The sequence below is a fragment of the Kogia breviceps genome, chromosome 1 (genome assembly GCF_026419965.1).
Source record: "Kogia breviceps isolate mKogBre1 chromosome 1, mKogBre1 haplotype 1, whole genome shotgun sequence".
Lineage (NCBI taxonomy): Eukaryota > Metazoa > Chordata > Mammalia > Artiodactyla > Physeteridae > Kogia > Kogia breviceps.
Genome location: NC_081310.1, coordinates 90,988,534 through 91,013,785, shown reverse-complemented (window position 1 = coordinate 91,013,785; position 25,252 = coordinate 90,988,534). Strand labels below are relative to the sequence as shown.

General features: G+C 63.7%; 1 protein-coding gene and 16 non-coding genes across 17 annotated transcripts; 9 read left to right on the top strand and 8 right to left on the bottom strand.

The window, feature by feature from the left end:
• Positions 1–1,184: 1,184 nt before the first annotated feature.
• On the bottom strand, positions 1,185–1,267 carry TRNAL-CAG (transfer RNA leucine (anticodon CAG)). The gene has a single exon. It is a non-coding gene; the product is annotated as a tRNA-Leu (tRNA).
• A 593-nt stretch (positions 1,268–1,860) lies between these two features.
• TRNAD-GUC (transfer RNA aspartic acid (anticodon GUC)) lies at positions 1,861–1,932 on the top strand. The gene has a single exon. It is a non-coding gene; the product is annotated as a tRNA-Asp (tRNA).
• An 834-nt stretch (positions 1,933–2,766) lies between these two features.
• On the top strand, positions 2,767–2,838 carry TRNAG-UCC (transfer RNA glycine (anticodon UCC)). Its single transcript has one exon. It is a non-coding gene; the product is annotated as a tRNA-Gly (tRNA).
• A 263-nt stretch (positions 2,839–3,101) lies between these two features.
• Positions 3,102–3,173, top strand: TRNAE-CUC (transfer RNA glutamic acid (anticodon CUC)). The gene has a single exon. It is a non-coding gene; the product is annotated as a tRNA-Glu (tRNA).
• Positions 3,174–7,286: 4,113 nt separating this feature from the next.
• TRNAG-GCC (transfer RNA glycine (anticodon GCC)) lies at positions 7,287–7,357 on the bottom strand. Its single transcript has one exon. It is a non-coding gene; the product is annotated as a tRNA-Gly (tRNA).
• Positions 7,358–8,990: 1,633 nt separating this feature from the next.
• On the bottom strand, positions 8,991–9,073 carry TRNAL-CAG (transfer RNA leucine (anticodon CAG)). Its single transcript has one exon. It is a non-coding gene; the product is annotated as a tRNA-Leu (tRNA).
• A 593-nt stretch (positions 9,074–9,666) lies between these two features.
• Positions 9,667–9,738, top strand: TRNAD-GUC (transfer RNA aspartic acid (anticodon GUC)). The gene has a single exon. It is a non-coding gene; the product is annotated as a tRNA-Asp (tRNA).
• Positions 9,739–10,572: 834 nt separating this feature from the next.
• Positions 10,573–10,644, top strand: TRNAG-UCC (transfer RNA glycine (anticodon UCC)). The gene has a single exon. It is a non-coding gene; the product is annotated as a tRNA-Gly (tRNA).
• A 263-nt stretch (positions 10,645–10,907) lies between these two features.
• On the top strand, positions 10,908–10,979 carry TRNAE-CUC (transfer RNA glutamic acid (anticodon CUC)). Its single transcript has one exon. It is a non-coding gene; the product is annotated as a tRNA-Glu (tRNA).
• Positions 10,980–15,092: 4,113 nt separating this feature from the next.
• Positions 15,093–15,163, bottom strand: TRNAG-GCC (transfer RNA glycine (anticodon GCC)). Its single transcript has one exon. It is a non-coding gene; the product is annotated as a tRNA-Gly (tRNA).
• A 1,633-nt stretch (positions 15,164–16,796) lies between these two features.
• On the bottom strand, positions 16,797–16,879 carry TRNAL-CAG (transfer RNA leucine (anticodon CAG)). Its single transcript has one exon. It is a non-coding gene; the product is annotated as a tRNA-Leu (tRNA).
• A 593-nt stretch (positions 16,880–17,472) lies between these two features.
• TRNAD-GUC (transfer RNA aspartic acid (anticodon GUC)) lies at positions 17,473–17,544 on the top strand. Its single transcript has one exon. It is a non-coding gene; the product is annotated as a tRNA-Asp (tRNA).
• Positions 17,545–17,797: 253 nt separating this feature from the next.
• On the bottom strand, positions 17,798–25,032 carry LOC136793543 (uncharacterized protein DKFZp434B061-like). The gene is made up of 5 exons (XM_067025391.1): positions 24,975–25,032; positions 23,807–23,987; positions 23,110–23,513; positions 18,814–19,475; positions 17,798–18,184 (listed from the first exon to the last, which is right to left on the bottom strand). Exons 1-5 carry the CDS (start codon positions 25,030–25,032, stop codon positions 17,798–17,800), a joined length of 1,692 nt encoding a protein of 563 aa, XP_066881492.1.
• TRNAG-UCC (transfer RNA glycine (anticodon UCC)) lies at positions 18,379–18,450 on the top strand. The gene has a single exon. It is a non-coding gene; the product is annotated as a tRNA-Gly (tRNA).
• TRNAE-CUC (transfer RNA glutamic acid (anticodon CUC)) lies at positions 18,714–18,785 on the top strand. Its single transcript has one exon. It is a non-coding gene; the product is annotated as a tRNA-Glu (tRNA).
• TRNAG-GCC (transfer RNA glycine (anticodon GCC)) lies at positions 22,899–22,969 on the bottom strand. The gene has a single exon. It is a non-coding gene; the product is annotated as a tRNA-Gly (tRNA).
• Positions 24,597–24,679, bottom strand: TRNAL-CAG (transfer RNA leucine (anticodon CAG)). Its single transcript has one exon. It is a non-coding gene; the product is annotated as a tRNA-Leu (tRNA).
• Positions 25,033–25,252: the final 220 nt, after the last annotated feature.

Below are 25,252 nucleotides of genomic sequence, written 5' to 3'. Positions count from 1 at the left end.
GGCGGGGGCAGGGATCGGAGCTCGGGGCTGTGCAGGGACGGCGAGCGTGGGAGGTGGACCCCGGGCACCGCCGCCGCCGCCGCCGCCGCCGCCGAGCGGCGCTTAGGCCGAAAGAGCAAAGGTGTCTTAGCCTCGCTTCTGCGCTCTGCGCCCACCCCTCCCGCGGTGTCCCGCTCTGCTACGTTGGTTGTGAGGAGAAGCACTTTGGCAGACTGGCTGCTGGCTCGCGGACAGCCCGGTGACGGAGGGAGCGACCCAGGGTGTGGCTGGGTGCTGCCGGAGCCGCGGCTTCCCCGAGGGACTTGCGCTGGGGCGCCGAGGCGGCTGACTCGTGCTGGGGGCCGGACGTGTGTGGTGGGTGACAGGGCATCCAGGGCTTCCGCTCACTACTCACTGGAGCACCGTTCCTGGGAGCGACTCGTGCACCAGGCCCCGTGCAGGGAGGGCCCCCTGTTGGCTGGCCAGCAGGCAGGCAGGCAAGCAGGTGTGGTCCGGCCAGGGCCCCAAGGCGAAAAAGCAGCGAGGGGCACGCACCACAGGCCGGCAAGGTGGTGTCGGCGGCCACCTCGGTGTGGCTGTGGAGGAAATGGAACGGGCAGGCGGGCCGTTGGGGCTGACGGGAAGGACAGGATGTTGGAAAGACGGAGAGCTGCTGGTGGCGGAAGTGGAAGAAGGGCTGTGAGAGCGAGTCCGCTGTTCACCAGGCAGAAGTCGGAGGGTGGGCGAGGCGTGGAGGGCTTTCCACACGCGGCCGTTGTGCGTGTGGCGGTGGGGGCGGGGGGGAGCGGGAGTGGGAGGGAGGGACGCAGGCAGGCAGGCAGGCAGACAGGCAGGCAGGAAAGACCAGCAGCAGCAGCAGCAGCAGCAGCAGCAGCCGCAAGCAGGGGAGGAAAGATGTGCTGCGAAGGACTGAAGGTTTTCCAGGTGTGGGTGCAGGAAGGAGGGGGCATAGGAACCGGCGGGGAGGGCGTTTGTCCGGAAAGCCCGTCGCCGGAGGTTTCGTAGCGGGCCGTTTCTGCCAGGCCCCTGGCCGCGGCTGAGAAGGTCCCGCGTCTGAGAGGCGTGGATGTCCGGGCCGGAGTTTGGAGAGGCCGCAAGAGTGCACGGCGCGACGGACTGGAAGGCAGTAAAGCGCTGCCATGGGGGGGCCGGGTGCTTTTGTCGGGCGGGCCAAAAGGCTGGCTTGTCAGGAGTGGGATTCGAACCCACGCCTCCAGGGGAGACTGCGACCTGAACGCAGCGCCTTAGACCGCTCGGCCATCCTGACGGCGGGGCTGGGCGTGCGCGTGGCCGCTCGGCTGGCTGGGACCGGACGCGACGCGAACCCCGGTGCCCTTGGCGGGACGCGGTGCTCCGCGCCAGGCGCGCGGCCGTGTGGCTGAGCGACGGAGCGGGCGCGCGGCGGCCGACGGGGAGCAAGGCCAGACGACGCGCCTGGCTCCGCCGCGGTGGCGCCCTCGCCCGCCGCTGGCCCCGGACGCAGCCGGGCCGCGTCGGGCCAGCCCCTGCCGCCGGCCCCCCACCCGCGCCTCTCCTCGCCGGCCAAGGCCCGGCGCGCGCACCGCCCCTCCTCGCAGCCTTGCTTTCGGTCTCGGGCCGGGCCCCTCCTCCCGGCGCCATCGCCGCGTTGGAGGCAACAGGCAGCGCGCGCTCGGAGTTTTCAGCGCCACGGGGGTCCGAGTCCCTGTCGGGGTCGGGGGCTGCTGCTCTGGAGGACGCGCTTGGTGTGGCATTGGGTCGGGTCGGGCACGCGCCGGCCGCCCGTAGCGGGCAGGGGGCCGGAGGGCAGGGGGCCGGAGGGCAGGGGGAGGCGTCGGCAGGCAGCCCGAGAGCGGGCGTGTGCGGGGGTGGTCGCCGCCGTCCTCGTTAGTATAGTGGTGAGTATCCCCGCCTGTCACGCGGGAGACCGGGGTTCGATTCCCCGACGGGGAGGCAACACGCCCTCTTTTGGTGGCTGGCGCCGCTCTCTGTCCTGCCGCCTGGCTCCCAAGGGCCCTTCTTCTCGTCCCTCCGCCCTCCAGCGAAGCGCAGGGCGCCAGCGCGTGCCCAGCCTGCCCACCCTCGACCCCCTCCAGCCCTCCAGCCCTTCCGCCTCGCCGGGCGCTCCGTCGCCACGGCCGAGCGACGGCCTCCTCTGGACCCCACAAGCGCCCGAGGACACTGCGGCCCGCCCAAAGTGGCTGTGTCAGTAGGCTCCTTGCGTGGCGACGCACAGCTGCGCAACTATGCACAGCGGCCTGGACGGGTGGGAGGCGGATGAGTGCCGTCCCCTGTCGGTGCGGGAAGTGGCCTGGCCCAGCGCCCGGTGGAGAAGGGCTTTGGCGAGCCGGGGACTGGCAGACGCGTGCCCCGGGGGCGGGGGCGCGCCGCGGCGTGGAGCCGAGGGACCTGGAGCAGCAAGGCAGCGAGAGCGCCCCCCTGAGGCGGTCGGGCGGGTGGCCTGGTGCAGCTTCGTAGGGCTGGCGCGGGTGGGGCGCCGGGGGGCCTTGGTGGCGCCCGTGACATCACAGAGCTGCCGGCCGGCGGGGCGTCGGGGCAGGGCTGCTCCAAGCGGCGGCTTCGGCGGCGGAGGCTGAGAAGGAGGGGGAGGACGAGGAAGAGAAAGGGGAGTAGGAGGAGGGAGAGAAGGAAGAGGAGTCGAGGAGGAGGAGGGGGAGGGGGAGGAGGAGCAAGAGGAGGGGGAAGAGGGCGAGGGGGAGGAGGAGGCGACGAAAGTGCGCTCGGGCGAGCCCGGTGCCGGCGTCTCGGGGCGGCCCGGTCCGTGCAGCGTTGGTGGTATAGTGGTGAGCATAGCTGCCTTCCAAGCAGTTGACCCGGGTTCGATTCCCGGCCAACGCAGCGGGCTGACCTTTTGCCGAGCTCCGCGGGGGGCCTGTGAGGGAGAGCTGGGAGCAGGGAGCTAGCTGGCCCCAGCGGCTTTTCTTGTGTGTGCGGGAAGCAGGCACGCAGTGTTCTGAGGGTGCTGCAAGCAGGCAGGGCGGGAGGACACGTGGATTGCCAGCGACGGCGCGTGGCTGGACTTGGAAAGGCCGCGTCTTGGCGCCAAGGTGGCGCCGAGCGGGTGCTACGGGTCCAGCAGGAGCACGGCTAGAGCCCGACGCTCCCTGGTGGTCTAGTGGTTAGGATTCGGCGCTCTCACCGCCGCGGCCCGGGTTCGATTCCCGGTCAGGGAAGCCTTTCTTCTTCCTCTCAACCTCCCACCGTCCACATGGCACTTTTAGGCCACGCTTGCTCCGCGGCCTCGGCGCCCCGGGACCACAGCCACCCGGCGCCCTGCACCTCCAGCCCAAGCCCTGCCACGCAACCTCCACCCTCCCTCCCCGGCCAAGCCTTTTGGCCGCACTGGCGCGCGCCCTCGCGAGGCCTCCGACGGCCCGTGTCTTCCTTTTCGGACGCTTGCCTCAGCCCCCAACACGAGTGGCCGGGGCAGCGCCTCTCCCCGCCGTGGCTGTGGCCACGAGCAAACGCGCCCGCCCGTGTTTGGACTCTCCAGCAGCACCGCTTCTCCCCCACGGCGACGTCGGCGGCGGCGCCGACGGCGAGGGCGGTGTCACACGCGGTGCCTTCCGACAGCGCCGGATCCCCCGTGGAAAGGAGCACCGGTGGGCAGACGGGTGCTTCGCACCACCGCAGCAGGTTTCCTGAACGCCTTGCCGGTGCCTTGGGGGTGGCTGACAGTGTGGGATGACGGTGTTTGTGGCCGTGGTCGGTGGCCACCCCACGCCGGTTAGGGAACGGAGCAGGACGACCCCATGGAGAGAGGGCGGCGGCGGGCCGCGTGCCGTGCCGGGAGGTGCGAGGAAGGGCCTGGGGTGTCTGGCTGGAGCGCGGGCAGGAGCGGGAGGTGTTGGGCTGGCGGGGACCTGGCCCGGGAGAGCGGCTGGCCACTCAGGCAGGGGCTCAGCAGAAGCTTGGGGTGGTGGCGGCACCTGGCCCGGCAGGTGTGTGCGGGTGCGTGAGATCAGGGCGCGGGGTGGGCCTGAAGTAGCAGTGGGTCTGAGGAGCAGCGGCGGAAGTGAGACTTCCGGGCGGGACATGTGACAGCCGGGCCTGGGACACAAGGAAAAGGTGGCGGGGAGCGGGGTCTGAGCCTGCAGGCTGGGGGGAGGGGCGGGGTGTGTGAGTGCGCTGTGGGGCGAGGAAGATGGTGGGAGAGGACCCCTTCGCGGTGGGGTGGAGGGTGAGCGCCCCAGACTGGTGTGCTGTGCGGGAAGGTGGTCGGGCTAAGCAATGGGTTGGGACCGGGGGCGGTGGGTAGGAGGCAGCTAAGAGGACGACAGAAACGGAGGGCGCCACAGGGGCTAGGCGGGGTCCGAATGGGGTGGGGGCATTCTACTGCCCCAGAGACATACATCACCTCTCATCGGGGGTAACCATCCAGTCTCAGGTGTGTGTGGCGGCGGGGGTGGGGGCAGCAGGGGTTGAGGTTGAAAGAGGCCGAAGGAGAGGTCCCGTATGATCCAGCAATCCCACTCCTGGGTGCGTACCCGGAAATGACGAAACAAGAGTTCAAAACGGCACAAGCACCTCCAAGTTCACCAAATAGCGGCACTATTTGCACTAGCCAAGACATGGAGAAAAACCCAAGTGCCCATCAACGGGTGGCTAGTACGAGAAGAGGTGGTATACATGTACTATGGTGTATGACTCAGCCGTTAGTAAAAAAGAATGCAATATTGCCATTTGCGGCGACAAGAATGCTCCCAGGGAAGATTACGCTTAGTGAAGCACGTCCGACAGAGAAGCCCAAAGATATGTGGAATCTCAAAAGTACTACCAACGAACCTATGGGTGCAAAACAGAGACAGACTCACAGGCCTAGAAAACACACTGATGGCTACCCGAGGAGAAAAGGAGGGGTGGAGGGATAAATTGGGAGCTCCATGAACAGATACACAGTACTTCCTATAAATGAGACAAACAACAAGGATTTACAGAATAACACAGGGAATGATATTCAGTATCCTGCAATAACGTATAATGGAAATCAATCTGAAACAATATTAGACATGGAAGACAGTATCCCCTTTGCTGTACACCTGAAACTAACTCAGTATTGTTAATCAACTCTTCTTCCTAAACCACGAGTACTAGTACTTAAAAGCAAGTAAGTAAAAAAAAAGTTTTAAAAAGAAAGAAAAAAGTAAGTAAGTAAATAAAAACAACGAACACAATAAATAGGAGAAACATGAGCCACCAGATGATCCAGCAATCCCCGTCGTGGGTACACGTCCGCCCAAGAGCAAAACTGTTGTTTGAAGAGATCCACGCACCCCCGTGTTTGTAGCAGCACTACGTGCCACAGCCAAGACGTAGAAAAAACCCATGTGCCCATCAACGGTCGGCTGGCAGGAAAAGCTGGGGTATATATGTACTGTGGAATATTACTCAGCCATTTCAGAAAATGAAATATTGCCATGTGCCACAATAAGGATGGTCCTAGAGGATATTCCACTTAGGGAAGTAAGTCTGACCGAGAAGCACAAAGATCCGTGGAATCTAAACCATAATAGAAAAGAACGATTGTGCAATAGAGAAACAGACTCACAGACATAGAAAACACACTGATGGTTACCCGAGGAGAAAGGGAGGGGTGGAGACATCAGTCAGGAGCGGCGATGAACAGATACACCGTAGTTCATATAAAAGACGTAGGCGACACGGATTTCCGGAATCACACGGGGAATGATATTCAATATCCTGTAGTAAGCTATAACGGAAAGCAACCTGAAACAATATGAGACACGGAAAACAGTATCCATGTTGCTGTGCACCTGAAACTAACTCAATCTTGTTAATCAATTTTTCTTCCAAAATTACAGCTACTAGTTCTTATAAGTAAATGAATAAATAACTATTAAATGCATAAATAGAAACAACACACTAAATAAATAGGTGAAATATGAGCTCTCATATGATCCAGCGATCCCCATCGTGGGTACACATCGGCAGAGGAGAGAAAGTGTCACTTGAAGAGATCCGTGCACCCTCGTGTCCACAGCAGCACTGCGGGCCACAGCCAAGACATGGACAAAGCCCCAGTGCCCATCAACGCCGATGGCTGGCACAGGCAGACGTGGTATGCACGTGCTGTGGAATATTACTCAGCCATACAAAAAGAGTGAGATATTGCCATTTGCACCAATAAGGAGGGACCCAGAGGATATTACACTTAGCGACGTAAGGCAGGCAGAGAAGCACAAAGAAATGTGGAATCTATACCGTACCACAAACGAATGTATGCGCCAAAGAGAAACAGACTCACAGACATAGGAAACACACTGTTCGTTACCCAAGGGGAAAGTGCAGGGCAGGGAAAAATACGGAGCTGCGATGAACGGAGAGGAAATACTGTATACATCAAGCACATAAGCAGCAAGCATTCACCGTACAGCACAGGGAAATGTATACATATGTCGTGATAAGGTATAGTGGAAAATAACCTGGGAAAGGACATGTAACTGAATCATCTTGCCGTACACCTGAATGTAACACAATGTTGTAAAGCAACCGCACTGCTATGAAAAGGAGAAGAAGGCGAAGTGGGCAAAAGGAGGAGGCCAACGGCACAGAGGCAAGGGCAGGATCCTTGACAACGTAGGATTTGGAAAGGATCCGGGGAAAAGTGGGGAGATGGGGTGGGGTGGGGGTGTTTGTGGGAGTAGGCTGGAGGCTGAGGTGGTGGTGCTGGTGGTGCTGTCCCGAGGGCTGATGCCGTTGGTGGGAGCAGAGGTTCAGGGGAGGGCGTGGTGTTTGTCGTGCTGATGGTGCTGGTGGCAGTAGCGGTGGAGGAGCGGGCCGGTGTTGGAAACGTATTTCTGTGGAGGGTCAAACTCGAGTGCAGTCTGCGATGATTGTGTGGGCTTCTTTTGAACTCCTCGTGCAAGTGAACGCTTTGGGGACTCTCCAGGAAAATGGGATGGATCACTGCCAGAGGTGGCGACTCCCTTGCTCCTGGTTGTGCAAAGGTGAAGAGGTTGGGCTGTGCGGGTGCCAGTGTGGGGTGTTTCTTACAGTGAAGAGCGTGACACAGGCGGGGTCAGGTTAAGGAAGAGAACAAGGACAAGGAAGGGGTCTGGGCGTAAGAGTGGCTGAGCCCGCAAGGTGTCAGGTCCTGGAGGCCTGGCTCCCGGGTGTGTGTGGGGTGGGGGCGTCTGCGTGGGAAGGTCCGGGGCCTGAAGGTGCGGTGGTGAGCGAGCTGTTGGCAGGACCGGTGCCTTGATTGTGGCAGCGGGGAAGCCCAGCTCCGCTTTGAGGCTGCGGGAACCAAAAGGGGGCGCTGTGGCTGCATGGGCCGGGAATCGAACCCGGGCCTCCCGCGTGGCAGGCGAGAATTCTACCACTGAACCACCCATGCACTGATGGCCGCCGGCGCCCGCCGCGGCCCCAGCGGTGCTCGCCGCCAACCGCCGGATCCTGGTCACTGCTCGTCCCGTGGGCATGTGCTCCATTTGAGCAGGAGGCCGACGGGCCACCTGAACGAGAGGCTCCGGGCACGCTGGCGACCCCGGGGCGCGAGGCGGTCGCAAGCACCGAGGGACGGAGGGACGCGGGCGGGCTCGGCCCGCCCTGCGCTTTCTCTGCCGTCCACGGCCGCCGCGAGACCGTCGCTGTCGCCAGAGGAAGCCAGGAGCCGCACGGGCCTGGCCCGCGCCCGAATCTCAGTCAGGGCGGGCGAGGCGTGGCCGCTGCGGCTGAGCACCGACGTTCCTCTCAACCGCCGCCGCCGCCGCCGCCGCCGCCGGGCCCCGACGCACAGTCCCTCTGGCGGCTGGCTTTCTTGCCGGTGCGGGGCGTACGAGGGCGGGCGGGGGCAGGGATCGGAGCTCGGGGCTGTGCAGGGACGGCGAGCGTGGGAGGTGGACCCCGGGCACCGCCGCCGCCGCCGCCGCCGCCGCCGAGCGGCGCTTAGGCCGAAAGAGCAAAGGTGTCTTAGCCTCGCTTCTGCGCTCTGCGCCCACCCCTCCCGCGGTGTCCCGCTCTGCTACGTTGGTTGTGAGGAGAAGCACTTTGGCAGACTGGCTGCTGGCTCGCGGACAGCCCGGTGACGGAGGGAGCGACCCAGGGTGTGGCTGGGTGCTGCCGGAGCCGCGGCTTCCCCGAGGGACTTGCGCTGGGGCGCCGAGGCGGCTGACTCGTGCTGGGGGCCGGACGTGTGTGGTGGGTGACAGGGCATCCAGGGCTTCCGCTCACTACTCACTGGAGCACCGTTCCTGGGAGCGACTCGTGCACCAGGCCCCGTGCAGGGAGGGCCCCCTGTTGGCTGGCCAGCAGGCAGGCAGGCAAGCAGGTGTGGTCCGGCCAGGGCCCCAAGGCGAAAAAGCAGCGAGGGGCACGCACCACAGGCCGGCAAGGTGGTGTCGGCGGCCACCTCGGTGTGGCTGTGGAGGAAATGGAACGGGCAGGCGGGCCGTTGGGGCTGACGGGAAGGACAGGATGTTGGAAAGACGGAGAGCTGCTGGTGGCGGAAGTGGAAGAAGGGCTGTGAGAGCGAGTCCGCTGTTCACCAGGCAGAAGTCGGAGGGTGGGCGAGGCGTGGAGGGCTTTCCACACGCGGCCGTTGTGCGTGTGGCGGTGGGGGCGGGGGGGAGCGGGAGTGGGAGGGAGGGACGCAGGCAGGCAGGCAGGCAGACAGGCAGGCAGGAAAGACCAGCAGCAGCAGCAGCAGCAGCAGCAGCAGCCGCAAGCAGGGGAGGAAAGATGTGCTGCGAAGGACTGAAGGTTTTCCAGGTGTGGGTGCAGGAAGGAGGGGGCATAGGAACCGGCGGGGAGGGCGTTTGTCCGGAAAGCCCGTCGCCGGAGGTTTCGTAGCGGGCCGTTTCTGCCAGGCCCCTGGCCGCGGCTGAGAAGGTCCCGCGTCTGAGAGGCGTGGATGTCCGGGCCGGAGTTTGGAGAGGCCGCAAGAGTGCACGGCGCGACGGACTGGAAGGCAGTAAAGCGCTGCCATGGGGGGGCCGGGTGCTTTTGTCGGGCGGGCCAAAAGGCTGGCTTGTCAGGAGTGGGATTCGAACCCACGCCTCCAGGGGAGACTGCGACCTGAACGCAGCGCCTTAGACCGCTCGGCCATCCTGACGGCGGGGCTGGGCGTGCGCGTGGCCGCTCGGCTGGCTGGGACCGGACGCGACGCGAACCCCGGTGCCCTTGGCGGGACGCGGTGCTCCGCGCCAGGCGCGCGGCCGTGTGGCTGAGCGACGGAGCGGGCGCGCGGCGGCCGACGGGGAGCAAGGCCAGACGACGCGCCTGGCTCCGCCGCGGTGGCGCCCTCGCCCGCCGCTGGCCCCGGACGCAGCCGGGCCGCGTCGGGCCAGCCCCTGCCGCCGGCCCCCCACCCGCGCCTCTCCTCGCCGGCCAAGGCCCGGCGCGCGCACCGCCCCTCCTCGCAGCCTTGCTTTCGGTCTCGGGCCGGGCCCCTCCTCCCGGCGCCATCGCCGCGTTGGAGGCAACAGGCAGCGCGCGCTCGGAGTTTTCAGCGCCACGCGGGTCCGAGTCCCTGTCGGGGTCGGGGGCTGCTGCTCTGGAGGACGCGCTTGGTGTGGCATTGGGTCGGGTCGGGCACGCGCCGGCCGCCCGTAGCGGGCAGGGGGCCGGAGGGCAGGGGGCCGGAGGGCAGGGGGAGGCGTCGGCAGGCAGCCCGAGAGCGGGCGTGTGCGGGGGTGGTCGCCGCCGTCCTCGTTAGTATAGTGGTGAGTATCCCCGCCTGTCACGCGGGAGACCGGGGTTCGATTCCCCGACGGGGAGGCAACACGCCCTCTTTTGGTGGCTGGCGCCGCTCTCTGTCCTGCCGCCTGGCTCCCAAGGGCCCTTCTTCTCGTCCCTCCGCCCTCCAGCGAAGCGCAGGGCGCCAGCGCGTGCCCAGCCTGCCCACCCTCGACCCCCTCCAGCCCTCCAGCCCTTCCGCCTCGCCGGGCGCTCCGTCGCCACGGCCGAGCGACGGCCTCCTCTGGACCCCACAAGCGCCCGAGGACACTGCGGCCCGCCCAAAGTGGCTGTGTCAGTAGGCTCCTTGCGTGGCGACGCACAGCTGCGCAACTATGCACAGCGGCCTGGACGGGTGGGAGGCGGATGAGTGCCGTCCCCTGTCGGTGCGGGAAGTGGCCTGGCCCAGCGCCCGGTGGAGAAGGGCTTTGGCGAGCCGGGGACTGGCAGACGCGTGCCCCGGGGGCGGGGGCGCGCCGCGGCGTGGAGCCGAGGGACCTGGAGCAGCAAGGCAGCGAGAGCGCCCCCCTGAGGCGGTCGGGCGGGTGGCCTGGTGCAGCTTCGTAGGGCTGGCGCGGGTGGGGCGCCGGGGGGCCTTGGTGGCGCCCGTGACATCACAGAGCTGCCGGCCGGCGGGGCGTCGGGGCAGGGCTGCTCCAAGCGGCGGCTTCGGCGGCGGAGGCTGAGAAGGAGGGGGAGGACGAGGAAGAGAAAGGGGAGTAGGAGGAGGGAGAGAAGGAAGAGGAGTCGAGGAGGAGGAGGGGGAGGGGGAGGAGGAGCAAGAGGAGGGGGAAGAGGGCGAGGGGGAGGAGGAGGCGACGAAAGTGCGCTCGGGCGAGCCCGGTGCCGGCGTCTCGGGGCGGCCCGGTCCGTGCAGCGTTGGTGGTATAGTGGTGAGCATAGCTGCCTTCCAAGCAGTTGACCCGGGTTCGATTCCCGGCCAACGCAGCGGGCTGACCTTTTGCCGAGCTCCGCGGGGGGCCTGTGAGGGAGAGCTGGGAGCAGGGAGCTAGCTGGCCCCAGCGGCTTTTCTTGTGTGTGCGGGAAGCAGGCACGCAGTGTTCTGAGGGTGCTGCAAGCAGGCAGGGCGGGAGGACACGTGGATTGCCAGCGACGGCGCGTGGCTGGACTTGGAAAGGCCGCGTCTTGGCGCCAAGGTGGCGCCGAGCGGGTGCTACGGGTCCAGCAGGAGCACGGCTAGAGCCCGACGCTCCCTGGTGGTCTAGTGGTTAGGATTCGGCGCTCTCACCGCCGCGGCCCGGGTTCGATTCCCGGTCAGGGAAGCCTTTCTTCTTCCTCTCAACCTCCCACCGTCCACATGGCACTTTTAGGCCACGCTTGCTCCGCGGCCTCGGCGCCCCGGGACCACAGCCACCCGGCGCCCTGCACCTCCAGCCCAAGCCCTGCCACGCAACCTCCACCCTCCCTCCCCGGCCAAGCCTTTTGGCCGCACTGGCGCGCGCCCTCGCGAGGCCTCCGACGGCCCGTGTCTTCCTTTTCGGACGCTTGCCTCAGCCCCCAACACGAGTGGCCGGGGCAGCGCCTCTCCCCGCCGTGGCTGTGGCCACGAGCAAACGCGCCCGCCCGTGTTTGGACTCTCCAGCAGCACCGCTTCTCCCCCACGGCGACGTCGGCGGCGGCGCCGACGGCGAGGGCGGTGTCACACGCGGTGCCTTCCGACAGCGCCGGATCCCCCGTGGAAAGGAGCACCGGTGGGCAGACGGGTGCTTCGCACCACCGCAGCAGGTTTCCTGAACGCCTTGCCGGTGCCTTGGGGGTGGCTGACAGTGTGGGATGACGGTGTTTGTGGCCGTGGTCGGTGGCCACCCCACGCCGGTTAGGGAACGGAGCAGGACGACCCCATGGAGAGAGGGCGGCGGCGGGCCGCGTGCCGTGCCGGGAGGTGCGAGGAAGGGCCTGGGGTGTCTGGCTGGAGCGCGGGCAGGAGCGGGAGGTGTTGGGCTGGCGGGGACCTGGCCCGGGAGAGCGGCTGGCCACTCAGGCAGGGGCTCAGCAGAAGCTTGGGGTGGTGGCGGCACCTGGCCCGGCAGGTGTGTGCGGGTGCGTGAGATCAGGGCGCGGGGTGGGCCTGAAGTAGCAGTGGGTCTGAGGAGCAGCGGCGGAAGTGAGACTTCCGGGCGGGACATGTGACAGCCGGGCCTGGGACACAAGGAGAAGGTGGCGCGGAGCGGGGTCTGAGCCTGCAGGCTGGGGGGAGGGGCGGGGTGTGTGAGTGCGCTGTGGGGCGAGGAAGATGGTGGGAGAGGACCCCTTCGCGGTGGGGTGGAGGGTGAGCGCCCCAGACTGGTGTGCTGTGCGGGAAGGTGGTCGGGCTAAGCAATGGGTTGGGACCGGGGGCGGTGGGTAGGAGGCAGCTAAGAGGACGACAGAAACGGAGGGCGCCACAGGGGCTAGGCGGGGTCCGAATGGGGTGGGGGCATTCTACTGCCCCAGAGACATACATCACCTCTCATCGGGGTTAACCATCCAGTCTCAGGTGTGTGTGGCGGCGGGGGTGGGGGCAGCAGGGGTTGAGGTTGAAAGAGGCCGAAGGAGAGGTCCCGTATGATCCAGCAATCCCACTCCTGGGTGCGTACCCGGAAATGACGAAACAAGAGTTCAAAACGGCACAAGCACCTCCAAGTTCACCAAATAGCGGCACTATTTGCACTAGCCAAGACATGGAGAAAAACCCAAGTGCCCATCAACGGGTGGCTAGTACGAGAAGAGGTGGTATACATGTACTATGGTGTATGACTCAGCCGTTAGTAAAAAAGAATGCAATATTGCCATTTGCGGCGACAAGAATGCTCCCAGGGAAGATTACGCTTAGTGAAGCACGTCCGACAGAGAAGCCCAAAGATATGTGGAATCTCAAAAGTACTACCAACGAACCTATGGGTGCAAAACAGAGACAGACTCACAGGCCTAGAAAACACACTGATGGCTACCCGAGGAGAAAAGGAGGGGTGGAGGGATAAATTGGGAGCTCCATGAACAGATACACAGTACTTCCTATAAATGAGACAAACAACAAGGATTTACAGAATAACACAGGGAATGATATTCAGTATCCTGCAATAACGTATAATGGAAATCAATCTGAAACAATATTAGACATGGAAGACAGTATCCCCTTTGCTGTACACCTGAAACTAACTCAGTATTGTTAATCAACTCTTCTTCCTAAACCACGAGTACTAGTACTTAAAAGCAAGTAAGTAAAAAAAAAGTTTTAAAAAGAAAGAAAAAAGTAAGTAAGTAAATAAAAACAACGAACACAATAAATAGGAGAAACATGAGCCACCAGATGATCCAGCAATCCCCGTCGTGGGTACACGTCCGCCCAAGAGCAAAACTGTTGTTTGAAGAGATCCACGCACCCCCGTGTTTGTAGCAGCACTACGTGCCACAGCCAAGACGTAGAAAAAACCCATGTGCCCATCAACGGTCGGCTGGCAGGAAAAGCTGGGGTATATATGTACTGTGGAATATTACTCAGCCATTTCAGAAAATGAAATATTGCCATGTGCCACAATAAGGATGGTCCTAGAGGATATTCCACTTAGGGAAGTAAGTCTGACCGAGAAGCACAAAGATCCGTGGAATCTAAACCATAATAGAAAAGAACGATTGTGCAATAGAGAAACAGACTCACAGACATAGAAAACACACTGATGGTTACCCGAGGAGAAAGGGAGGGGTGGAGACATCAGTCAGGAGCGGCGATGAACAGATACACCGTAGTTCATATAAAAGACGTAGGCGACACGGATTTCCGGAATCACACGGGGAATGATATTCAATATCCTGTAGTAAGCTATAACGGAAAGCAACCTGAAACAATATGAGACACGGAAAACAGTATCCATGTTGCTGTGCACCTGAAACTAACTCAATCTTGTTAATCAATTTTTCTTCCAAAATTACAGCTACTAGTTCTTATAAGTAAATGAATAAATAACTATTAAATGCATAAATAGAAACAACACACTAAATAAATAGGTGAAATATGAGCTCTCATATGATCCAGCGATCCCCATCGTGGGTACACATCGGCAGAGGAGAGAAAGTGTCACTTGAAGAGATCCGTGCACCCTCGTGTCCACAGCAGCACTGCGGGCCACAGCCAAGACATGGACAAAGCCCCAGTGCCCATCAACGCCGATGGCTGGCACAGGCAGACGTGGTATGCACGTGCTGTGGAATATTACTCAGCCATACAAAAAGAGTGAGATATTGCCATTTGCACCAATAAGGAGGGACCCAGAGGATATTACACTTAGCGACGTAAGGCAGGCAGAGAAGCACAAAGAAATGTGGAATCTATACCGTACCACAAACGAATGTATGCGCCAAAGAGAAACAGACTCACAGACATAGGAAACACACTGTTCGTTACCCAAGGGGAAAGTGCAGGGCAGGGAAAAATACGGAGCTGCGATGAACGGAGAGGAAATACTGTATACATCAAGCACATAAGCAGCAAGCATTCACCGTACAGCACAGGGAAATGTATACATATGTCGTGATAAGGTATAGTGGAAAATAACCTGGGAAAGGACATGTAACTGAATCATCTTGCCGTACACCTGAATGTAACACAATGTTGTAAAGCAACCGCACTGCTATGAAAAGGAGAAGAAGGCGAAGTGGGCAAAAGGAGGAGGCCAACGGCACAGAGGCAAGGGCAGGATCCTTGACAACGTAGGATTTGGAAAGGATCCGGGGAAAAGTGGGGAGATGGGGTGGGGTGGGGGTGTTTGTGGGAGTAGGCTGGAGGCTGAGGTGGTGGTGCTGGTGGTGCTGTCCCGAGGGCTGATGCCGTTGGTGGGAGCAGAGGTTCAGGGGAGGGCGTGGTGTTTGTCGTGCTGATGGTGCTGGTGGCAGTAGCGGTGGAGGAGCGGGCCGGTGTTGGAAACGTATTTCTGTGGAGGGTCAAACTCGAGTGCAGTCTGCGATGATTGTGTGGGCTTCTTTTGAACTCCTCGTGCAAGTGAACGCTTTGGGGACTCTCCAGGAAAATGGGATGGATCACTGCCAGAGGTGGCGACTCCCTTGCTCCTGGTTGTGCAAAGGTGAAGAGGTTGGGCTGTGCGGGTGCCAGTGTGGGGTGTTTCTTACAGTGAAGAGCGTGACACAGGCGGGGTCAGGTTAAGGAAGAGAACAAGGACAAGGAAGGGGTCTGGGCGTAAGAGTGGCTGAGCCCGCAAGGTGTCAGGTCCTGGAGGCCTGGCTCCCGGGTGTGTGTGGGGTGGGGGCGTCTGCGTGGGAAGGTCCGGGGCCTGAAGGTGCGGTGGTGAGCGAGCTGTTGGCAGGACCGGTGCCTTGATTGTGGCAGCGGGGAAGCCCAGCTCCGCTTTGGGGCTGCGGGAACCAAAAGGGGGCGCTGTGGCTGCATGGGCCGGGAATCGAACCCGGGCCTCCCGCGTGGCAGGCGAGAATTCTACCACTGAACCACCCATGCACTGATGGCCGCCGGCGCCCGCCGCGGCCCCAGCGGTGCTCGCCGCCAACCGCCGGATCCTGGTCACTGCTCGTCCCGTGGGCATGTGCTCCATTTGAGCAGGAGGCCGACGGGCCACCTGAACGAGAGGCTCCGGGCACGCTGGCGACCCCGGGGCGCGAGGCGGTCGCAAGCACCGAGGGACGGAGGGACGCGGGCGGGCTCGGCCCGCCCTGCGCTTTCTCTGCCGTCCACGGCCGCCGCGAGACCGTCGCTGTCGCCAGAGGAAGCCAGGAGCCGCACGGGCCTGGCCCGCGCCCGAATCTCAGTCAGGGCGGGCGAGGCGTGGCCGCTGCGGCTGAGCACCGACGTTCCTCTCAACCGCCGCCGCCGCCGCCGCCGCCGCCGGGCCCCGACGCACAGTCCCTCTGGCGGCTGGCTTTCTTGCCGGTGCGGGGCGTACGAGGGCGGGCGGGGGCAGGGATCGGAGCTCGGGGCTGTGCAGGGACGGCGAGCGTGGGAGGTGGACCCCGGGCACCGCCGCCGCCGCCGCCGCCGCCGCCGAGCGGCGCTTAGGCCGAAAGAGCAAAGGTGTCTTAGCCTCGCTTCTGCGCTCTGCGCCCACCCCTCCCGCGGTGTCCCGCTCTGCTACGTTGGTTGTGAGGAGAAGCACTTTGGCAGACTGGCTGCTGGCTCGCGGACAGCCCGGTGACGGAGGGAGCGACCCAGGGTGTGGCTGGGTGCTGCCGGAGCCGCGGCTTCCCCGAGGGACTTGCGCTGGGGCGCCGAGGCGGCTGACTCGTGCTGGGGGCCGGACGTGTGTGGTGGGTGACAGGGCATCCAGGGCTTCCGCTCACTACTCACTGGAGCACCGTTCCTGGGAGCGACTCGTGCACCAGGCCCCGTGCAGGGAGGGCCCCCTGTTGGCTGGCCAGCAGGCAGGCAGGCAAGCAGGTGTGGTCCGGCCAGGGCCCCAAGGCGAAAAAGCAGCGAGGGGCACGCACCACAGGCCGGCAAGGTGGTGTCGGCGGCCACCTCGGTGTGGCTGTGGAGGAAATGGAACGGGCAGGCGGGCCGTTGGGGCTGACGGGAAGGACAGGATGTTGGAAAGACGGAGAGCTGCTGGTGGCGGAAGTGGAAGAAGGGCTGTGAGAGCGAGTCCGCTGTTCACCAGGCAGAAGTCGGAGGGTGGGCGAGGCGTGGAGGGCTTTCCACACGCGGCCGTTGTGCGTGTGGCGGTGGGGGCGGGGGGGAGCGGGAGTGGGAGGGAGGGACGCAGGCAGGCAGGCAGGCAGACAGGCAGGCAGGAAAGACCAGCAGCAGCAGCAGCAGCAGCAGCAGCAGCCGCAAGCAGGGGAGGAAAGATGTGCTGCGAAGGACTGAAGGTTTTCCAGGTGTGGGTGCAGGAAGGAGGGGGCATAGGAACCGGCGGGGAGGGCGTTTGTCCGGAAAGCCCGTCGCCGGAGGTTTCGTAGCGGGCCGTTTCTGCCAGGCCCCTGGCCGCGGCTGAGAAGGTCCCGCGTCTGAGAGGCGTGGATGTCCGGGCCGGAGTTTGGAGAGGCCGCAAGAGTGCACGGCGCGACGGACTGGAAGGCAGTAAAGCGCTGCCATGGGGGGGCCGGGTGCTTTTGTCGGGCGGGCCAAAAGGCTGGCTTGTCAGGAGTGGGATTCGAACCCACGCCTCCAGGGGAGACTGCGACCTGAACGCAGCGCCTTAGACCGCTCGGCCATCCTGACGGCGGGGCTGGGCGTGCGCGTGGCCGCTCGGCTGGCTGGGACCGGACGCGACGCGAACCCCGGTGCCCTTGGCGGGACGCGGTGCTCCGCGCCAGGCGCGCGGCCGTGTGGCTGAGCGACGGAGCGGGCGCGCGGCGGCCGACGGGGAGCAAGGCCAGACGACGCGCCTGGCTCCGCCGCGGTGGCGCCCTCGCCCGCCGCTGGCCCCGGACGCAGCCGGGCCGCGTCGGGCCAGCCCCTGCCGCCGGCCCCCCACCCGCGCCTCTCCTCGCCGGCCAAGGCCCGGCGCGCGCACCGCCCCTCCTCGCAGCCTTGCTTTCGGTCTCGGGCCGGGCCCCTCCTCCCGGCGCCATCGCCGCGTTGGAGGCAACAGGCAGCGCGCGCTCGGAGTTTTCAGCGCCACGGGGGTCCGAGTCCCTGTCGGGGTCGGGGGCTGCTGCTCTGGAGGACGCGCTTGGTGTGGCATTGGGTCGGGTCGGGCACGCGCCGGCCGCCCGTAGCGGGCAGGGGGCCGGAGGGCAGGGGGCCGGAGGGCAGGGGGAGGCGTCGGCAGGCAGCCCGAGAGCGGGCGTGTGCGGGGGTGGTCGCCGCCGTCCTCGTTAGTATAGTGGTGAGTATCCCCGCCTGTCACGCGGGAGACCGGGGTTCGATTCCCCGACGGGGAGGCAACACGCCCTCTTTTGGTGGCTGGCGCCGCTCTCTGTCCTGCCGCCTGGCTCCCAAGGGCCCTTCTTCTCGTCCCTCCGCCCTCCAGCGAAGCGCAGGGCGCCAGCGCGTGCCCAGCCTGCCCACCCTCGACCCCCTCCAGCCCTCCAGCCCTTCCGCCTCGCCGGGCGCTCCGTCGCCACGGCCGAGCGACGGCCTCCTCTGGACCCCACAAGCGCCCGAGGACACTGCGGCCCGCCCAAAGTGGCTGTGTCAGTAGGCTCCTTGCGTGGCGACGCACAGCTGCGCAACTATGCACAGCGGCCTGGACGGGTGGGAGGCGGATGAGTGCCGTCCCCTGTCGGTGCGGGAAGTGGCCTGGCCCAGCGCCCGGTGGAGAAGGGCTTTGGCGAGCCGGGGACTGGCAGACGCGTGCCCCGGGGGCGGGGGCGCGCCGCGGCGTGGAGCCGAGGGACCTGGAGCAGCAAGGCAGCGAGAGCGCCCCCCTGAGGCGGTCGGGCGGGTGGCCTGGTGCAGCTTCGTAGGGCTGGCGCGGGTGGGGCGCCGGGGGGCCTTGGTGGCGCCCGTGACATCACAGAGCTGCCGGCCGGCGGGGCGTCGGGGCAGGGCTGCTCCAAGCGGCGGCTTCGGCGGCGGAGGCTGAGAAGGAGGGGGAGGACGAGGAAGAGAAAGGGGAGTAGGAGGAGGGAGAGAAGGAAGAGGAGTCGAGGAGGAGGAGGGGGAGGGGGAGGAGGAGCAAGAGGAGGGGGAAGAGGGCGAGGGGGAGGAGGAGGCGACGAAAGTGCGCTCGGGCGAGCCCGGTGCCGGCGTCTCGGGGCGGCCCGGTCCGTGCAGCGTTGGTGGTATAGTGGTGAGCATAGCTGCCTTCCAAGCAGTTGACCCGGGTTCGATTCCCGGCCAACGCAGCGGGCTGACCTTTTGCCGAGCTCCGCGGGGGGCCTGTGAGGGAGAGCTGGGAGCAGGGAGCTAGCTGGCCCCAGCGGCTTTTCTTGTGTGTGCGGGAAGCAGGCACGCAGTGTTCTGAGGGTGCTGCAAGCAGGCAGGGCGGGAGGACACGTGGATTGCCAGCGACGGCGCGTGGCTGGACTTGGAAAGGCCGCGTCTTGGCGCCAAGGTGGCGCCGAGCGGGTGCTACGGGTCCAGCAGGAGCACGGCTAGAGCCCGACGCTCCCTGGTGGTCTAGTGGTTAGGATTCGGCGCTCTCACCGCCGCGGCCCGGGTTCGATTCCCGGTCAGGGAAGCCTTTCTTCTTCCTCTCAACCTCCCACCGTCCACATGGCACTTTTAGGCCACGCTTGCTCCGCGGCCTCGGCGCCCCGGGACCACAGCCACCCGGCGCCCTGCACCTCCAGCCCAAGCCCTGCCACGCAACCTCCACCCTCCCTCCCCGGCCAAGCCTTTTGGCCGCACTGGCGCGCGCCCTCGCGAGGCCTCCGACGGCCCGTGTCTTCCTTTTCGGACGCTTGCCTCAGCCCCCAACACGAGTGGCCGGGGCAGCGCCTCTCCCCGCCGTGGCTGTGGCCACGAGCAAACGCGCCCGCCCGTGTTTGGACTCTCCAGCAGCACCGCTTCTCCCCCACGGCGACGTCGGCGGCGGCGCCGACGGCGAGGGCGGTGTCACACGCGGTGCCTTCCGACAGCGCCGGATCCCCCGTGGAAAGGAGCACCGGTGGGCAGACGGGTGCTTCGCACCACCGCAGCAGGTTTCCTGAACGCCTTGCCGGTGCCTTGGGGGTGGCTGACAGTGTGGGATGACGGTGTTTGTGGCCGTGGTCGGTGGCCACCCCACGCCGGTTAGGGAACGGAGCAGGACGACCCCATGGAGAGAGGGCGGCGGCGGGCCGCGTGCCGTGCCGGGAGGTGCGAGGAAGGGCCTGGGGTGTCTGGCTGGAGCGCGGGCAGGAGCGGGAGGTGTTGGGCTGGCGGGGACCTGGCCCGGGAGAGCGGCTGGCCACTCAGGCAGGGGCTCAGCAGAAGCTTGGGGTGGTGGCGGCACCTGGCCCGGCAGGTGTGTGCGGGTGCGTGAGATCAGGGCGCGGGGTGGGCCTGAAGTAGCAGTGGGTCTGAGGAGCAGCGGCGGAAGTGAGACTTCCGGGCGGGACATGTGACAGCCGGGCCTGGGACACAAGGAGAAGGTGGCGCGGAGCGGGGTCTGAGCCTGCAGGCTGGGGGGAGGGGCGGGGTGTGTGAGTGCGCTGTGGGGCGAGGAAGATGGTGGGAGAGGACCCCTTCGCGGTGGGGTGGAGGGTGAGCGCCCCAGACTGGTGTGCTATGCGGGAAGGTGGTCAGGCTAAGCAATGGGTTGGGACCGGGGGCGGTGGGTAGGAGGCAGCTAAGAGGACGACAGAAACGGAGCGCGCCACAGGGGCTAGGCGGGGTCCGAATGGGGTGGGGGCATTCTACTGCCCCAGAGACATACATCACCTCTCATCGGGGGTAACCATCCAGTCTCAGGTGTGTGTGGCGGCGGGGGTGGGGGCAGCAGGGGTTGAGGTTGAAAGAGGCCGAAGGAGAGGTCCCGTATGATCCAGCAATCCCACTCCTGGGTGCGTACCCGGAAATGACGAAACAAGAGTTCAAAACGGCACAAGCACCTCCAAGTTCACCAAATAGCGGCACTATTTGCACTAGCCAAGACATGGAGAAAAACCCAAGTGCCCATCAACGGGTGGCTAGTACGAGAAGAGGTGGTATACATGTACTATGGTGTATGACTCAGCCGTTAGTAAAAAAGAATGCAATATTGCCATTTGCGGCGACAAGAATGCTCCCAGGGAAGATTACGCTTAGTGAAGCACGTCCGACAGAGAAGCCCAAAGATATGTGGAATCTCAAAAGTACTACCAACGAACCTATGGGTGCAAAACAGAGACAGACTCACAGGCCTAGAAAACACACTGATGGCTACCCGAGGAGAAAAGGAGGGGTGGAGGGATAAATTGGGAGCTCCATGAACAGATACACAGTACTTCCTATAAATGAGACAAACAACAAGGATTTACAGAATAACACAGGGAATGATATTCAGTATCCTGCAATAACGTATAATGGAAATCAATCTGAAACAATATTAGACATGGAAGACAGTATCCCCTTTGCTGTACACCTGAAACTAACTCAGTATTGTTAATCAACTCTTCTTCCTAAACCACGAGTACTAGTACTTAAAAGCAAGTAAGTAAAAAAAAAGTTTTAAAAAGAAAGAAAAAAGTAAGTAAGTAAATAAAAACAACGAACACAATAAATAGGAGAAACATGAGCCACCAGATGATCCAGCAATCCCCGTCGTGGGTACACGTCCGCCCAAGAGCAAAACTGTTGTTTGAAGAGATCCACGCACCCCCGTGTTTGTAGCAGCACTACGTGCCACAGCCAAGACGTAGAAAAAACCCATGTGCCCATCAACGGTCGGCTGGCAGGAAAAGCTGGGGTATATATGTACTGTGGAATATTACTCAGCCATTTCAGAAAATGAAATATTGCCATGTGCCACAATAAGGATGGTCCTAGAGGATATTCCACTTAGGGAAGTAAGTCTGACCGAGAAGCACAAAGATCCGTGGAATCTAAACCATAATAGAAAAGAACGATTGTGCAATAGAGAAACAGACTCACAGACATAGAAAACACACTGATGGTTACCCGAGGAGAAAGGGAGGGGTGGAGACATCAGTCAGGAGCGGCGATGAACAGATACACCGTAGTTCATATAAAAGACGTAGGCGACACGGATTTCCGGAATCACACGGGGAATGATATTCAATATCCTGTAGTAAGCTATAACGGAAAGCAACCTGAAACAATATGAGACACGGAAAACAGTATCCATGTTGCTGTGCACCTGAAACTAACTCAATCTTGTTAATCAATTTTTCTTCCAAAATTACAGCTACTAGTTCTTATAAGTAAATGAATAAATAACTATTAAATGCATAAATAGAAACAACACACTAAATAAATAGGTGAAATATGAGCTCTCATATGATCCAGCGATCCCCATCGTGGGTACACATCGGCAGAGGAGAGAAAGTGTCACTTGAAGAGATCCGTGCACCCTCGTGTCCACAGCAGCACTGCGGGCCACAGCCAAGACATGGACAAAGCCCCAGTGCCCATCAACGCCGATGGCTGGCACAGGCAGACGTGGTATGCACGTGCTGTGGAATATTACTCAGCCATACAAAAAGAGTGAGATATTGCCATTTGCACCAATAAGGAGGGACCCAGAGGATATTACACTTAGCGACGTAAGGCAGGCAGAGAAGCACAAAGAAATGTGGAATCTATACCGTACCACAAACGAATGTATGCGCCAAAGAGAAACAGACTCACAGACATAGGAAACACACTGTTCGTTACCCAAGGGGAAAGTGCAGGGCAGGGAAAAATACGGAGCTGCGATGAACGGAGAGGAAATACTGTATACATCAAGCACATAAGCAGCAAGCATTCACCGTACAGCACAGGGAAATGTATACATATGTCGTGATAAGGTATAGTGGAAAATAACCTGGGAAAGGACATGTAACTGAATCATCTTGCCGTACACCTGAATGTAACACAATGTTGTAAAGCAACCGCACTGCTATGAAAAGGAGAAGAAGGCGAAGTGGGCAAAAGGAGGAGGCCAACGGCACAGAGGCAAGGGCAGGATCCTTGACAACGTAGGATTTGGAAAGGATCCGGGGAAAAGTGGGGAGATGGGGTGGGGTGGGGGTGTTTGTGGGAGTAGGCTGGAGGCTGAGGTGGTGGTGCTGGTGGTGCTGTCCCGAGGGCTGATGCCGTTGGTGGGAGCAGAGGTTCAGGGGAGGGCGTGGTGTTTGTCGTGCTGATGGTGCTGGTGGCAGTAGCGGTGGAGGAGCGGGCCGGTGTTGGAAACGTATTTCTGTGGAGGGTCAAACTCGAGTGCAGTCTGCGATGATTGTGTGGGCTTCTTTTGAACTCCTCGTGCAAGTGAACGCTTTGGGGACTCTCCAGGAAAATGGGATGGATCACTGCCAGAGGTGGCGACTCCCTTGCTCCTGGTTGTGCAAAGGTGAAGAGGTTGGGCTGTGCGGGTGCCAGTGTGGGGTGTTTCTTACAGTGAAGAGCGTGACACAGGCGGGGTCAGGTTAAGGAAGAGAACAAGGACAAGGAAGGGGTCTGGGCGTAAGAGTGGCTGAGCCCGCAAGGTGTCAGGTCCTGGAGGCCTGGCTCCCGGGTGTGTGTGGGGTGGGGGCGTCTGCGTGGGAAGGTCCGGGGCCTGAAGGTGCGGTGGTGAGCGAGCTGTTGGCAGGACCGGTGCCTTGATTGTGGCAGCGGGGAAGCCCAGCTCCGCTTTGAGGCTGCGGGAACCAAAAGGGGGCGCTGTGGCTGCATGGGCCGGGAATCGAACCCGGGCCTCCCGCGTGGCAGGCGAGAATTCTACCACTGAACCACCCATGCACTGATGGCCGCCGGCGCCCGCCGCGGCCCCAGCGGTGCTCGCCGCCAACCGCCGGATCCTGGTCACTGCTCGTCCCGTGGGCATGTGCTCCATTTGAGCAGGAGGCCGACGGGCCACCTGAACGAGAGGCTCCGGGCACGCTGGCGACCCCGGGGCGCGAGGCGGTCGCAAGCACCGAGGGACGGAGGGACGCGGGCGGGCTCGGCCCGCCCTGCGCTTTCTCTGCCGTCCACGGCCGCCGCGAGACCGTCGCTGTCGCCAGAGGAAGCCAGGAGCCGCACGGGCCTGGCCCGCGCCCGAATCTCAGTCAGGGCGGGCGAGGCGTGGCCGCTGCGGCTGAGCACCGACGTTCCTCTCAACCGCCGCCGCCGCCGCCGCCGCCGCCGGGCCCCGACGCACAGTCCCTCTGGCGGCTGGCTTTCTTGCCGGTGCGGGGCGTACGAGGGCGGGCGGGGGCAGGGATCGGAGCTCGGGGCTGTGCAGGGACGGCGAGCGTGGGAGGTGGACCCCGGGCACCGCCGCCGCCGCCGCCGCCGAGCGGCGCTTAGGCCGAAAGAGCAAAGGTGTCTTAGCCTCGCTTCTGCGCTCTGCGCCCACCCCTCCCGCGGTGTCCCGCTCTGCTACGTTGGTTGTGAGGAGAAGCACTTTGGCAGACTGGCTGCTGGCTCGCGGACAGCCCGGTGACGGAGGGAGCGACCCAGGGTGTGGCTGGGTGCTGCCGGAGCCGCGGCTTCCCCGAGGGACTTGCGCTGGGGCGCCGAGGCGGCTGACTCGTGCTGGGGGCCGGACGTGTGTGGTGGGTGACAGGGCATCCAGGGCTTCCGCTCACTACTCACTGGAGCACCGTTCCTGGGAGCGACTCGTGCACCAGGCCCCGTGCAGGGAGGGCCCCCTGTTGGCTGGCCAGCAGGCAGGCAGGCAAGCAGGTGTGGTCCGGCCAGGGCCCCAAGGCGAAAAAGCAGCGAGGGGCACGCACCACAGGCCGGCAAGGTGGTGTCGGCGGCCACCTCGGTGTGGCTGTGGAGGAAATGGAACGGGCAGGCGGGCCGTTGGGGCTGACGGGAAGGACAGGATGTTGGAAAGACGGAGAGCTGCTGGTGGCGGAAGTGGAAGAAGGGCTGTGAGAGCGAGTCCGCTGTTCACCAGGCAGAAGTCGGAGGGTGGGCGAGGCGTGGAGGGCTTTCCACACGCGGCCGTTGTGCGTGTGGCGGTGGGGGCGGGGGGGAGCGGGAGTGGGAGGGAGGGACGCAGGCAGGCAGGCAGGCAGACAGGCAGGCAGGAAAGACCAGCAGCAGCAGCAGCAGCAGCAGCAGCAGCCGCAAGCAGGGGAGGAAAGATGTGCTGCGAAGGACTGAAGGTTTTCCAGGTGTGGGTGCAGGAAGGAGGGGGCATAGGAACCGGCGGGGAGGGCGTTTGTCCGGAAAGCCCGTCGCCGGAGGTTTCGTAGCGGGCCGTTTCTGCCAGGCCCCTGGCCGCGGCTGAGAAGGTCCCGCGTCTGAGAGGCGTGGATGTCCGGGCCGGAGTTTGGAGAGGCCGCAAGAGTGCACGGCGCGACGGACTGGAAGGCAGTAAAGCGCTGCCATGGGGGGGCCGGGTGCTTTTGTCGGGCGGGCCAAAAGGCTGGCTTGTCAGGAGTGGGATTCGAACCCACGCCTCCAGGGGAGACTGCGACCTGAACGCAGCGCCTTAGACCGCTCGGCCATCCTGACGGCGGGGCTGGGCGTGCGCGTGGCCGCTCGGCTGGCTGGGACCGGACGCGACGCGAACCCCGGTGCCCTTGGCGGGACGCGGTGCTCCGCGCCAGGCGCGCGGCCGTGTGGCTGAGCGACGGAGCGGGCGCGCGGCGGCCGACGGGGAGCAAGGCCAGACGACGCGCCTGGCTCCGCCGCGGTGGCGCCCTCGCCCGCCGCTGGCCCCGGACGCAGCCGGGCCGCGTCGGGCCAGCCCCTGCCGCCGGCCCCCCACCCGCGCCTCTCCTCGCCGGCCAAGGCCCGGCGCGCGCACCGCCCCTCCTCGCAGCCTTGCTTTCGGTCTCGGGCCGGGCCCCTCCTCCCGGCGCCATCGCCGCGTTGGAGGCAACAGGCAGCGCGCGCTCGGAGTTTTCAGCGCCACGGGGGTCCGAGTCCCTGTCGGGGTCGGGGGCTGCTGCTCTGGAGGACGCGCTTGGTGTGGCATTGGGTCGGGTCGGGCACGCGCCGGCCGCCCGTAGCGGGCAGGGGGCCGGAGGGCAGGGGGCCGGAGGGCAGGGGGAGGCGTCGGCAGGCAGCCCGAGAGCGGGCGTG